This window comes from Pagrus pagrus, assembly GCF_965226575.1.
Source record: "Pagrus pagrus genome assembly, chromosome: 9".
NCBI lineage: Eukaryota > Metazoa > Chordata > Actinopteri > Spariformes > Sparidae > Pagrus > Pagrus pagrus.
In genome coordinates this window covers 10,075,237-10,090,045 of record NC_140193.1, presented here as the reverse complement: position 1 = coordinate 10,090,045, position 14,809 = coordinate 10,075,237, and the positions used below count along the sequence as shown (strand labels likewise).

The 14,809-nt window shown below is 42.4% G+C and overlaps 1 protein-coding gene across 19 annotated transcripts in view; it reads left to right on the top strand.

Annotated features, from left to right (window-relative positions):
• Window positions 1-4,511: 4,511 nt before the first annotated feature.
• The window catches only part of stxbp5l (syntaxin binding protein 5L), a 141,595-nt gene continuing 131,297 nt past the window's right edge, over window positions 4,512-14,809 (top strand). For 7 of the 19 annotated variants that reach the window (XM_084362006.1, XM_084362004.1, XM_084362005.1 and 4 more), the window contains exon 1: window positions 4,513-5,561. In XM_084362006.1, the coding sequence (XP_084218132.1) occupies window positions 5,394-5,561 (168 nt within the window). In that variant the 5' untranslated portion in view covers window positions 4,513-5,393. Of the gene's footprint in view, window positions 5,562-14,809 lie in introns of all 19 variants that reach the window. The other 12 variants (XM_084362016.1, XM_084362018.1, XM_084362015.1 and 9 more) reach the window with 4 other exon arrangements.

The following is a 14,809-nucleotide window of genomic DNA, read 5'->3' as shown; positions in this document are numbered from 1 at the left end:
CGAGAGAGTGGATGTGAGGAGGATATCCTGATTGGATCTTACTGCTTGTCCATCGTGAGACAGCCAAGGCTTAAAGCATATCCATGTTTATTGTATATTTTACTCTAAATGGGACTATAATTTACAAAATGAACATTATGCAGTTTTGAAGAAGACTTGAAAGTAGTAGTTAGAGCCTGACCGATATATCAGTTGGTCGATGTTGGTCTGCGTCGACATATACGATGTGAATATCGGCCGAAACGTTTTGGTTTTACAGAAAACGACGGGGTGATTGATAAGGTCCTATTTGTAAGTTGATTTTTGAGTCTCTTAACCAGCTCTCACGCTTTGGAGTGGTGTCTGACATGACCTACAATCCTGATAAGAGTTGGGAATGATTCATTTCTTACAAATAGGACCTTTAAACGGTAAAATATCCTGCCTCTATTTCATATTTTGCCGGCATCGGCATCACCCCCAAAAACTGGTCAGGCTCTACTATCGATTGAAACCATAAACTCATTAAAAAACAGTTTACTGATGTGATGCACCAAGTGAGAAGTAGGGTCATTTCCTCATAAGCTTACATACAATCAGACTTCTTTTTGAAACCAATGGAGTCGCCCTCTGTTGGTTCTTAAAGGATGCAGGTTTAAGGTACTTCTGCATTGGCTTCACTTTTCAAAGACCTTAAAGTCCCATCCAGATTTTATACAGTCAGTGGTCCTGATGCATCGAAGCAAACTCAAATAGGTGTTAAAGGAACATAAGGACTGTTTTATTTGAGCATATTTTTACTAGCATTTAATGCGCTATTGCTTGACTTGGCAGTAAAAGTGGACCATCAGGCTCTTGCTTTACAACTAGAGCAGATTTAGCTATTTTTCTATACATGCCACGTTTTTAAAAGCTCACATTCACACAGCTCATTTGGTCTGCTTTCCATATGTACCCTGCCCAGCAGGGATCCACCCGTCGGCACACTCAAATGACCACAGTTTAAAGCCGAGCAAAGAGAGCCTCTTTAGCGAAAGTAAATGTGAAAGTAATCCAGTTTGCCGTGTTAAAGCAGGAAGATTAAAGTCTGCCCCCCCCTCCATGCCCTGCAGTTTCAGAGCCTTTGCTGTTTATAAGTGTGTGAGTCCCGTGTTGCTTAAGGAAATCTTGGAAAGCATCTTTTTGGTTCATTTCACGTACTATCAAAAACCTCTTACTGTACGCACATACAAGGAACAAAAAATTTAACAAAGGATGACAGGAAGACCCAAGTGCAGAGACTCAAATGAACGTTGAAGCCAGCACATCTGCAAAGTGTGCACTCCTGTCAGCTCTGTGGACTGCATTGGTTTCACGAACCACACAGAGTACTCTTTTTATCTTCTTATCTGAGATTGGAGAATAGGACAGACCATGTGTGCTGTGCTCTGACTCAATAACATCAAGTATTGCCGGAGGGCACAGGCTGCTGACGTAACTTCTTATGCAATATCACTGGTCCTGAGCATCTAAATGAGGTAATTATGCTTTATGATTCCTTTTGATTGGGTCTTTTGTTTTACTTTTTGTTTTTATTGCTGCATCAAGTGCAGACTCATTAGTGATAGTTCTGCACAGTCAACTTTTATTTATTTATTATCTGTATGTTTGTTTATTTATTTGTATGAAAAATACATTATTTCCATCTGTATATCCGTTACCTGCAGGCACTGTTCTGGTGCTGGCGAAGATTCAGTGATGCTCTGCTATCCAGACCAAAAAGTGAGACTTATATGTATCATAACATCCATGTCTGTTTAATTTTTCCCGGAGTTCGATTTTCTGACAACAAAGTGCATGATTGTTTTTCGTTGGCTGATCTCAGCTGCCAAAAAACTTGTTTTTTAAAACAGTCTTTGTTGGCAACCAAAGTGCCAGTCAACAATAATTTCACTTTGACAATAATTAAAGTGAGAAACTGGCGGTGAACAATGGCGTCATTCTTAAAGCTAGTTTTCGTAATATTCTGAAATGGACAGAAATCAATAGCAGTCTGGAAGGTAGGAGAGCAATCTGAACACTTACGACAGGCTTTGGAGAAGGTTTGTGGTAATAATGTACATAAATAAAGTACACTTTCTCTGTGGTTAATGGTCTAAAACACGCAAAACAATGTTTTATTCCATTATTGTATCGTGACAAGCAACTTGAAACGTATGAAATGTCAGAAAACAGGAATAATTGCCGGAGATTTTCTGAACCACTCAGCTCAGTTTCCTCATCGTTCATTAGGATTCTTACCACAACCTTGCCAAAGGCTGTTTCACCCCACATCGAATATCCAGTCAGTATTTACTCACACTGGTCGGTTCAACCTTGTATTTACCTGCAGTCAAACCTGTCGATCGCTTTTCAGCATGTGTCTTTAGATTTTTTAAACAAATATTTCCATAAAACTCCTGTAAACATGTGTTATGTAGCTGAAGTTGCAGCCCAGTTGTCAGAATAAAATGCTGGTGAGAAGACTGCCAGGCCCTTTGAGACTGTGTTTCAACATTAGGAAGCCTGACACCACTGGATATTTTTAAGGAGACCTCTGGACAAACTCCAGCTGTGCTTATTGTGATATGTTTTGACAGGAAGTCAGGACATCTTATCCATGTTTGTGGCTACAAAACCAGGTATTTGAAGCCAAAACACAGTATTTTCCTCAACCTAACCAAGTGTTTTTTGTTCCTAAACCTAACTAGATCATAAGCTGCGCTGTCAAAACATAAAATATCAAACTAGACACAAAGAAACGATAAGTTGCAACATCCGTGGTTTGCAGAAACGTACGTTGCCAACATTTATTAGTAATTGGGTTGGAAGTTGGGTTTAATAAAACTTGTGGGGACTGTGACACATTTGCCTTGAACAAACGCTCATATATCGGTGGATTTCAAAATAATATGGAGGCGGGTAAGTAAATACAGTGCAGTGTTGCACCTTTGATAAGAGCAACACTCAGCTTTTAGATTCTTTGCTCCTGACATTTAGAATAAATTGCAGTGTGTTCGAAGCTTGATACTCTGGTTCCAGTGGGTCAGTTCAGAAATCTAGTAACTATTAATCATACTTGTCTGTACTGTGTGTTTGTTTTGTAACACTTGTGTTCTCAGGTCTCTCTTATAAACGAGATCTTGATCTCAGTGGGACTCACCTGATTAAATAAAGGTAAATTCATATGATGGTTTACAAAAAGAAAACAGGAACATGAAAGTATGAAATCCTTCAATTAACACTGATGAAATTAAATGTGTGTAAACACGCAGGTATGACTTTCTGAGTGCTTTTAGAACAGCTGTTCTGAAGCTGAAGAGGTTTATTTAGGCAGCACCCTGGAGCAGTGGTGTGAGGTGTTAACAGCTGTCGTGAATTCAGAGAACAGAAGTTGCAAACCATTGCCACCCTGGTATTAAAAAAAAGGCCAAGAAAAGCCTCTTCTTCTTACAGTTTGCAATTTGAGGACCCTAATGCAGACACAATGGGGCAAAAACTAAATGCAGACAATAAAGATATTCTGAGATAAAACTAAGAATGCAAAAACAAAGAACGAACCAGAAAGTGACAGGGAACAAAACCTCGAGGACACGCAAGGAGCAAAGGACCAATGACAACACGAGGGAAACAGGACCAGGTAATAGACGAGAATCACGGGACTGAAGTGAGGACTAAAACGGATGAACTCACAGAAGAGAAGGGGAAGACAGAGGTCAGAGAGAGACAAATGTGGGTGGGGGGGGCGGGGCGAGACAAGAAGTGGAGAGTAAAATACAACTCATGAGGATACATTTACCAAAATAAAACAGGAAACAACCGAACCAAACACCCAATCATGACAGAGGTTGAGTTCCTGTGCAAAAGACTTGTCAACTTTCACAAACTGGCGTGGTTTATGCACGGCCCAGGACAGGAAGTCTCTCCTATCAGGTAATTAAAACCGCCCAGAGCATCAGTGATACTCAGGATACTAAAAGACAACACCACCCCAGCTACAGTCTGTTCAATCTGCTGCCATCTGACAAGAGATACAGAAGTATCCGCTGCCATACCACCAGGCTTCATTCCCATCCTGAACACTTCGCCTTAAAATAATTCTTCTTGTGAAGCTTAAAGACACTACAACTTGCATTTTGTCACACAAATGAACCTTGAAATTAAATAAAATCGTTTTGTTTGAAGCAATAGTTCTGATTTGTTTGTTTTTTTGCTGGCAATGCATGGACATGATCTCCCTGTGTGGAACTTGTTGTAGGGAGAAGACGAGCTAACTGGCAGAAAATAAACAGCTGCAAATGGAAAGCAGTTAACACAAACCGCAGCACGGCAGCAGAAGTCATAAAGAGCTTCAACAACCCCCACAACAGGGTGCAACGTCTTAGACATTTCTGTCCTCTCAGACCATTCTTAATTTGTTTGATACGTCATTTTTGGGTGAACTATTCCTTAAAATTTCAGTAGATTTGATTTAGAGCTTTCATCCAATCGTTGTCGAGAGAGAGAGAGCGAGAGAGAGAGAGAGAGAGAGGGCTGGGTGGAGGGGGGCGGGGCTGGCTGCTGATGGTTTTTCAGCACCGCGGACAGCTCCCGTCTCCTGTCTCTGGACTGAAGCGACGCTCAAGCGCAGCTGGATGATATTTCCACAAACCGCCTCACGTCCATCCGCAGATTCACCTCCAGCTCACACCGCCGACGCGCAGCACCTCCTCCTCCTCCTCCTCCTCTCCTCCTCGATGGTTGACTTGTCTCGCTTTCCGGCCTGACTGTGGACTCACACCGCGTATAACTGCATTGCCTCTGCGTCTCCCAGCCTGTTTTTCCCCCCCACCTCCTTCTCTTCTTCCTGTTACTGGCAACCACTGTGCTGTGAAAGTGCTTCTGGAGAGAGGGGGGGAGAAGAGTGGATTGACCGGCTCCAAGTTCCTCATCTATCTCCCCGCTCGCTTCCCCTGATTATGTTGAGGAGGTGTGGGATTTCTCTCCGAGCCCGGGAGCGGATGTGACTTTAGGATGCAGCAGGAGGATGAAGTTGAGTAGTTTCAGTAGCGATGCTCTGATATGAGATAGGCGACCCGCATCTGCAACATTGGCTGTAATCCTCGCATCAAGACGCGTTTTTATTTCTTGTGGACGGCAGCCAGAGAGCAAGATGAGGTGCCTCTGTGACTTTTTAAATTGCACCTAAGAGAGAGACAGAGAGAGTGGTGGCTCTGTTTTTTCTTTTTTTTTTCTTTTGCCCTGTAACTGCTGCAGGAAGCGACGTTTTCTTTCCTCGCAGCCTTGCGTCCGAGGAGAGGAGACCGGGAACTCTGGGAACAACAAAGAAAGCAGAGTAGGCTATTCGTCTTCCTCTCTGTCCCTGAGCTTAAAATACACAAAAGCACGGTAGTAACATGAAGAAGTTTCGGAAGGTGTTGGACGGTTTGACCACCTCCTCTCCGGGAGGGACTATCGGATCTCCATCGTGCGGCAGCGCGGCCGGGACTCCCACCGCGGCGCCAACTCCCAAAGAGATCGACGTCCAGGAGACGCTGGTGTCGGAAAACTTTCAGCTGTGTAAGGTAAGAGGGTTGTTCAGGTCTAGGCCGCTGACATCTGAACTGACTGAGCTCCACAGCGCTTCGATTCTGGCTTTTCCACATCATTACGCACAAACATGACGCTTTTAGACACGCTATGTCCAGATGTGGGCGTCTATGTAGTGGAAAGTTGGATTTGGGGAGAGTTGGGCTGCTGTTTGTTCTGCTTGTGTTAAAACTTAAGCACCACCTCGTCTCCAATCCTCCAGAGAGTGGAGGTAATTTTCGGCCAACCAGCAGTTAGACGCATCCAAAGCCTCGCCAGACAAAAGCGCGTCGCTCTCATCAACCTTATGATAAGCTTTTTTTTGTTTTCGGGCCTTGGCGGACAGATGATTGTTCCATCAGTCACCCCATTGTTCATGTAGACAATAAAGCTCAGCCCCCGCGGACACGTGTGTGTGAGGACGGCAGGTGTGCGCCTGTGCGCGGCGTTGGGCACACTCCAGCTCCCACCACCAGTACATGCGCCCCGTCATCTTCAGCATGCTGCACAGGCTGCTGTAGCCTACACACACACATGTGATATAAACAATCCCAAGAAAGTCGATTAATAGCAGCTCTCCTGGTTGCATCAGCGAGCAAGCAGGCACGGATGGTGTAGGAGCGATGACATAACTGGTGTCCCTCCCTTGCATAAAAAAAAAAAAAGAAAAAAGTGCACAGCAAAGCCAGCGGAGGGACCCTGCAGTACTGTCCTAGCTGTTGTGCTTTTTCACCGAGGAGGAGGGAGGGATGATGGTTGAAGGAGGGGGTGGTGGTGGTGGAGGAGGGAGGTGGGGGTATTTATAGCAGCCTCTGCCGCCCATTGCAGCCCTCTCTGGATGCATTTTTTGGAGCTGACTGCAGCGATTATACCTCACCCTTAAAAGAAAACGGGGTGAATTCTGGATACGGCTGTGAATAATTCATTGAGAACCCGAGAGAAACCGGGTTGTTTGCGGAGCTATATTATTACTGGGCAGAGTGACAGTGGTGGAAGAGAGGGAGAGAGAGAGAGGGAGAGGGAGGGAGGGAGGGGATTTTTTGTGTGTTTTTTCTCACTTCTGTACAGAGGGAGGGAGGGAGGTTTGATTCACAAGCTGAAAAGGATGCTGCAGAGCACCCTCGGTAGGCAGGCAGGCAGGCAGGCTGGCAGACAGGGAGGAGAAAGTGCTGGGGGAAAAAAAAAAAAAAAAAGAACAGCATGATTGCCTGGTCCCATGCAGGAAGCTGCTCCTCCATCAGCGAGTGGCTTAATGCATTGGACACTAAATCAAACTCCTCATGAAAAAGCCATGAGTGTACAAATATGCCATCCATCCCCAGCATCACCATCGCATTTCCTCCAGTGTTTTTTTTTTTATTTAAGTCTGTGCAGGTGCAGGTTGTACTGTATGTCTGTGTCTGGGAGAGGGAGTGAGTGATGGGGGGAGGGAGAAGGAGGTAGTATAGTTGCAGCAGTTATGCCTGTCAGTTTCTTTGAGAATGGAGTGCAGACGTGGTTTAAAGTGGGGTGGAGAGGTTTTATATATGATTTGTCCATTGAATTGTCCATTATAGGCAGCGTGTCAATCCCATATCCTTTGGTAAAGATATTATTTTGGGCGTTAACGTGGCTTCCTCACGCTTGATAATCATTCTCAACCCAGGTAGAGCTTTAAAAACATGCTTAAAACTATGAAACATGATCTGAAAGTAAAATAAAGTCAGTATTTGTACATGTTTTGGCTTAAAATACCTGGTTTTGCTGCTACAAACACGGCTGGAAATTGTCCAGAGGTCTCCTCAAAAGTATAAAGCGATGTCGATTACAAATGCGGAAGGTCCCTCGTCAAAAATGTCCAGTGGTTTCACACGTGCAAATGTTGGAGCGCACACTCAAACTGCGGTCACTGGCTTGGCAGCCGTCTCACCAACATCTTATTCTGGCGGCTGGCTGCAACTCCAGCTACATAACACTCATGTTGAGAGAAAGTCGATGGAAGTGTTTATTTGGGCTAGAGAAAAGCAATTGGCAGGTTTTACAGCAAGTAAGTGCATACATTAATGCAATAAAACACGGTGGCTGCCTATCTGGTTCTCTCACTACAATCAGGGTTTAAAAATGTCCAGATGTCTCATAATAAACATCTGGTTTTGTTACCTGAAACATGAATTGAAATTGTCCCGACATCCCATCGCAAATATCAGATTTTGTTGCCAGTAACAAGGCTGAAGAATGTCCCAATTTCTCAACAAAAATAATCCAGCGCTTTCACGCTTACAAAAGTTAAAACGCTGTCTCAGTCAGTGGTCTCTGGCTTGGCAGCCGTCGTGGCTGGCGATAACGACACCACCTTCCCCTCCTCCTCCTCCTCCTGACATGATAAAGTCAGGTCATATACATAATCTCAAGGTGATATGACACATGTAGTAGAAATGTCAATATGATCTGTACAAATTTAGATGTATCGGCGGTAACATTTTTTGCTTGGCAACTGTGTCACTCTCCTCATCTAAAGAAGATACTGTGGGATGAAGACAGAGAACAATATGTCTCCCGTGACCTTTCTCCTCATTCATTTAAGAAACAAGTTATGTGCATAGCATACACAGGAGAGACTGATTTGTACCCAGTCAGGTTGAAAATGTAATTTAAATGTGGAGGTGTTGAATAAAGGTGAATAAGTACACACACACCCCTCACGCTAGACTGGTTCAACATCGATATGAACACAGTAGAGAGAGACATGGCAATTTTCCATTAATTTTCCCAAATATTATTTGATTGGATCTTCACTCTCTAACAGGGATATAAATCTGTGAGCTGGTGCGGTACGTGTGGGAGGGTTTGGCATCTTGGCTAACTTCTCAAAGTTTCGTCATGACTTCTGTCCTCACTGTGCAGTGTGGGAAGATGCAACCACTCGTGTTTTGTTTGGATTACACAGTATCTTTTTGTGTTTATAGTGAACAGTGTTGAGGTGCTGAAACAAGGTTCTGGTGAAATCTCACTCAGACCGAAGTGGCCAAGGAGGGAGTTGGGAGGGACCCAGCTGGCCGAGAGCCTCATTGAATCTATAGGTTCATTTCAGTTTACAGCAGCATGAGTTCAGAGAAAGTCATGGAAACAGATGGAGAGAGGGAGAGAGATTGGACTGAAGTGTGTTGTGTTGGTTGGTAATTAAATTAACTGAACTGAATGACACAATAAGAAGGTATTTATGTTCATGATAAATCACTTTACTTCATAAGAAACCACAAGAACAGCCCGTCTCTAGGATAAAATGTTGGTAGTGGAGTTACGGGAAAGAAGGCTGTCAAGCCAGTGACCACAGTTCAAGATTGTGTTTCAACATTTGTAAGTGTGAAAATACTGGATATTTTTAATGAGGGACCACACCATTTCAAAAACTGGATGTTTAGGACAAGACATCTTGACCACTCCAGCCGTGTTTCTAGTGAACAAAACCGGTATTTTTGACAGGTTTTTACAAAAATAGTCCCAAACACAAGACACACATAGAGGCAGGAAGGTAAAAGAACAAAAAGGTGAGCTTTAACACTGATGTCTGAATCCATAAATGTGTGAACAAAAAATAGCAGGCAACAAAAACTGGCAACAAAAAGGCAGGCAAAGGGAATAACCAATGTAATACAAAAACTTAGGACAAAAACCAGAAAACAACGAGAAACAAATCAGGAACACTGGGAAAACACAAGGACAGGGGGACAGGCACAGGAGCTCAGGAGACGCATGGACAAAAACAGATGAACCAAGAAAGAGTGAGGGGACAACACAGGCTTAATTACAAACTAAGCTAACAAGGGGATGAGGTGCAGGTGGAGAGACACTGACAACAGGGCAGTGCTAACGAGGCTGATGTGAGACAGGTGCTGGAGGGAAATCAGGCTGAGGAGGAGCACAGGAACACTGGAGGGAAACCGAACACTGGGAACACAGGTGAGCAGGAAGTAAAGAGGATATAACGACAAAATAAAACAGGAAATAACAAACTACAAACCAAAACCATGGCAATTTAAGGCCAAGACATGGTTTGCAGGATGAACATTGCCAACATTTATTCTGGTAATTGAGTAGCCAAGACGTACCCTTATGAGCAAATACAGGTACCACTCACCTCATCAACCTTATTATTTGTGTGATTTTATAGCATACATTAGAAAAGATGGTGCTTCAACTCTCTCTCTCTCTCACGCGACGCAGGGGGACATGTCAGTGTTGTGTTGGTGTTATGATGTAATAGAACTAAAGAGGAGGACAGAAGGAAGGCAGGAGGATAAATGATGGCTGAGGCCAAACAGGCTTTATTTATTAACTGGCTTGCATTCCCATGCATGAAGCATGATGCTGACAGTTTTCAGGCTTATGGAACGGACACAGCACTTCTCTTTTAAACCAAACTGATTTCATGAAATTTGCCTATAACCTTTTTTTCTTCCATAACAGCCCATAATGTGTTGATTTAGCTTTAAATAAAATTGATTAGAGTCAATCGCCAAAAAACAGAAGTGGTTCCAGCACAGAACGCTTCAAACATTCATGTCACACACAAGTGAAACATGAACAGACAATCTAAAGCTACTTTCCCTCTGGCGAGGACTACAGATCAGCAACTCAAACACCGAGAGACCAAAAATGGGTGAATGTGCTCTCCATTAGTTTAGAGAAACTGTTGACACAAGCTGGTGAACTTTGAGCGATAGCGGCTGTAATTTTTTCTGTAAAAAGCTTGCAGACCCAGAAGGGCATGATGTGTTCTCACATAGAGATTACAGAGAGTGGAGTCACTCACTCAGCTCTTTGTGCTAAAAATGTATCTTAGATTACGGTGTTTAGGTATTATCCTAAAGTCAGCGCAATCAAGAGACTAAAATACATTTTCTATCTTAAATAACTTACCATTTACTGCTTGTATGACGCACAACATGCTTAAATTTGGACACCTTTGTCTCATTTCAAGGCCCATTTTGGTCTTTCAGTAGCTCGAGTTTTATACTAGTTTTAAGAATTGTAGCCAAGCGAAAATTGGCTTACTACATTGGCAGATTTTTTTTTGCTTGATAAAGACGATTTGAATATCTATGAGAATATTTGGCTTCTTTCTAAAAGGGTTGTTTTTGCTCAAACTTGCTCTAAATGACAGCTGAGCAAATAACAGCTCAGGTTGTCTGAAAAATGTTCAAGCCTTGAAGAACTAGCTAATTCAGCAAAAGAAAAATTGGGTTGTCTCACTGTTAGAAACCCACAATAGGGACATGCTCATCAAAAGTGTATGACTCAACAGTAGAAAAACATTGCACAATCTCACAAATCTTGATCTCTGGAGCCACATGCTGATGACAGGATCAGGACTCAGTGTAAACAGCTTGAATCATAGATCCGTCCCATCTTGTGTGACTGCTACAAGCTACCGCTGATGGTGGTGTAATGATGCATGCTGTCCTTACAGCAGAGCCTCATGTGAGTGCTATGCATGCAGGATGTAAACATTCTTGCAGACCAGGTGTATCCTTAATGCCCCTATAGATATTTTCAGCACGCAACATCATCGTCAGCGCAGTCTCCAGATGTCTCAATCGTAGAGCGCTTCTGAAAGGAGGTGGAGCACAAAGTTTGTAGCATGCCAAGTGAAACACTCTGCAGGAAGCAAAGACCTGAGTCAGCAACTAGCTGAATGCAGGCCTCAGATAATTTAAGGTTCTTCTATTGATCTCTGCAGGGAGGAGACAAAATAATGCATCAATTTCACTGTAGAATTACGGCTGATGGTTATTGTTCTTTATTTGGCTTCACTGATAGCTTAGTTTTAAGTACTTTTCATTCTTTCTTTTCAACACAAGGTCCTCTCACAGCAAGGGCAGGTTAGAAGTAAAATAAGGGAAATCAGTTCAGTACATGTTTATTTTCAGACAGACTGCATTAGAAAATAAATTATACAGGGCTGGTAGAGCGTGCACCCCATGTACAGAACCTTTGTCCTCGCCGCAGAAGCTCAGGGTCATCCCCCCTCTCCCACCTCCCAGATCCTGTCAGTCTTCATCTGTACTGTCAGTAAAGCCATGAAAACAGCAGAAAAAAAGAAAAGAAAAAAGAAAACAAGATTATATATATCAGTGGTTTGCAGAAACGTTAACCGCCAACATTTCATCCAGGTAGCACGTCTGGTGGATCACGGATACTTGTGTGTAACAGCGCTCACTTGTAGTGAACAAGATATAAATCATCACCGACTCTGCAGTTCTTCTTAGCTTTCCTTTTTACTGTCTTTGAGCTCATTGTTTTGGCATTCAACCTGCGACTTTAATGTTTCGGTTCATTCTCACCACAGCAGACTTGAACATTTTGGAGCATGGACGTGGACACAAACACAACTCCAAATGAATGTTAGTTCTCCTCTGTATCTGCTGGATGTGTACAGTAAATGGGCAACTGTATGGTAAGTTCACCAGATCAACACAGGACCTTATAACTATCATGTCAATGCTGTGTTCACAGGTCATTTCCATTGCCAAGTGATCAACACTCGCAGGTTTAAAATCTGACAGAAATCTGACAGTGTCAATCTGACAGTTTCAAATTAGAAGCTTCTCAATGAAAGGGGGCGCTGAATTAAAGAAAATGCTATGTACAACCTGTATATCTGAAAATAGGAGCTCTTCACAGTAGGAGAACCACTCACAGCCAGATGTTTGATGCTAATTATCGCCAGCGTCTTTCATAATGACTGTCATTTGCATTCTGGGAAGTCTTTACCTCAGCTGACTTCATTCATATTCCATGTGCCATTTCATTTTTTCATCCCATCACCTCCCTCGAATGGAGTACTGACTATTGAATTTCAATCAATGAAAAGTGGTGATTTCCATATGTATTAAGTCCTAGCTGTCGCTTTGAAGAACATGCTTCTAACCCCATTAATTAGAATTTTTGAATATCCTCATTGTCACAGACAAACGTAAGCCGATGTGAAATAAATACTTGAGCACACGCTTGAGTGCAGCTACGCTTTTGGACTTAATTTAATGCAGAAGTAGAGCTAACTATGCCTGGATGTTTTGACAGTCAGGCGACGATCTATGAGTGTTTCTATGCAGCAGTGTGATGCCACACAGCCACTTATGCCTGTCATCTTTCAAATGCAAATAACTGAATGCAATCCATGCATATTTACAGTTTTTTAGAATAAGACGATGATCTTCTGTGTCAAATTTAGACTTTTTAATGTCCAAACATCCACAAAGATCTCTTTCCTGAGAGGATTTGTGATGGTATAACAACATCAGACCATTTTCGCATTTGCTTCAGAGAGAGCAATCATTATTTGATAACCACCTGAAGTCACATGTCATGAAAGCACAAGGCATTTTTAATGTTGGAGAAATTGGGTTAATGGTGCTTTTACAGGTGGTCTCTCTGCAATTGAAATTTCATATCTAACCTCAATTAGTTTTTAAGTGTTTTTAATATTTTGGGATCTGGGGCTTGTTAAAAAAGTACACTGCTGGGACAACTTGACCCCATTTACATTTCTAATCTCCTTTACTAAATGATTAATCTCAGAAGGGGAATGTACGATTACCCACAACACCAGAACAATCACATTTCAAATTAGGTTCCATTTTCAAAATATTTTTTCCATGTTCACTAAATTAGAAAATCAGACAGGAATCTGAGTCAAATGTTTTCATTAGCATCTCAAATGTGTACTTTCTCATAATGTCAGCTTGGCTTTAGTAGCATTATTCATTTGGTGCCATATTTGGCTGAAGAAAACAATTTTCTTAAACTCCTGGTCAAAGTCAAGAGTTTACAAGTAGGCATGTCTCCCCCCTGTCTCTTCCCTCTGACAGTAAGATGCATGGGCTTGTAAAGATGACATCACCTCACTCCCTCACCGGAGTCCGCGCAAGATCTCCAAGGTTGTGATGATTCAGTGGGTTGACTTCCAGCCAGTCTCACATTACCATGTGTCAACTTGCCTGTCAGAAGCCCCTGTGTGGGATCAATTAAGGAGGAGTTGATGTCAGGCTGAGAAGATGGTAAAAAGCAATATGAGGGGAGAAATGTTGAGCAAACTGCATACAAGTGAGACAGAGGAGGGCGGTTTTCAAGAAGTGCAGCGTGTGTAGGAGGAGTCGTCTCCCTTACTCACTATTTTTTGGAAATCATATTAGAGAAATCTCATTAACACGATACAAGAATATGAAAAACCAGCAGAATATGTGACCACATATCATTTTGCGATGGATGTTTTCTGGCTGTGTGGCATGAGTAAAACAAATAAAGTATTATTCTGAAGAACAGCATTAAATCTGAAGATGCTGTACAAACATGAACTATTCTATCATATCTAGGTTATTTTTTCGCTGTGTGTTTGAGAAAGAAAAATAGCCCCCTCGTGATTCTGTGTGGGCTTTCAAAACGCTCGGTCCATTCTGTCTGTTGGTGCCGGCAGACTGCCTGCCTCACCTCATGCTGTGCAAATATAATGGAGCGAGCTTTTCCAACAGCCTTTCATTTCACTCAATTTCACATCGCATCCCTCTCATGAAATCTGTTTTCATTTTTAGGTGGTTCATCAACTGCTGCATAATTCCTCTTTTGTGTGATATGCGGCTCTTCATGAGAATAAACTTCTGCTGAAATTTAGTTTGACAGAAAACCATCAAACTTTCCATTTAATCTTTACCTTTCAAATTAGGACCACCGATGTTATGACAGATAATCACTCCAGGCAATTTTTTAAGGCCCAACACTTTCCTGAAAGACTCCATCCACAAAGCATTTTTCTGTTTTTCACACTGTCGTTTGCTTGTGTTTCCGTGGCTACACCGATGTTCAAGCCTGGGGAGAAAGAAGATTGTGGAGATCACTCATCTTAAATCCACCGTTGACCCACACCAGAGTACAATAAATGTCTCGATTGTCTTCATGAGTAAAAAACGATCCTTCTGTTAAGACATGCCATATTAGGTGATTAGCAATTATTGCCATGATTTAGAGGAGAGACATGTTACACGACATGTTTGTACCCTAGAAAACATAGCAGTAGAAGCGGTGTGTTTGATGCTGGCTGTGTTTTGTTCAAGAAAGCCTTTAAAGAGAAAGAAAAAATGACTATGACCTTTCCTCTGTTTCACAGTTCCATCTCGCAGCACAAACACTATCATTCCTCTTTGCTTCGCCATTTGCACTATTGTGTAATCCTATTGGTCAAAGTCACCAATATGTGGAATTTGCCATA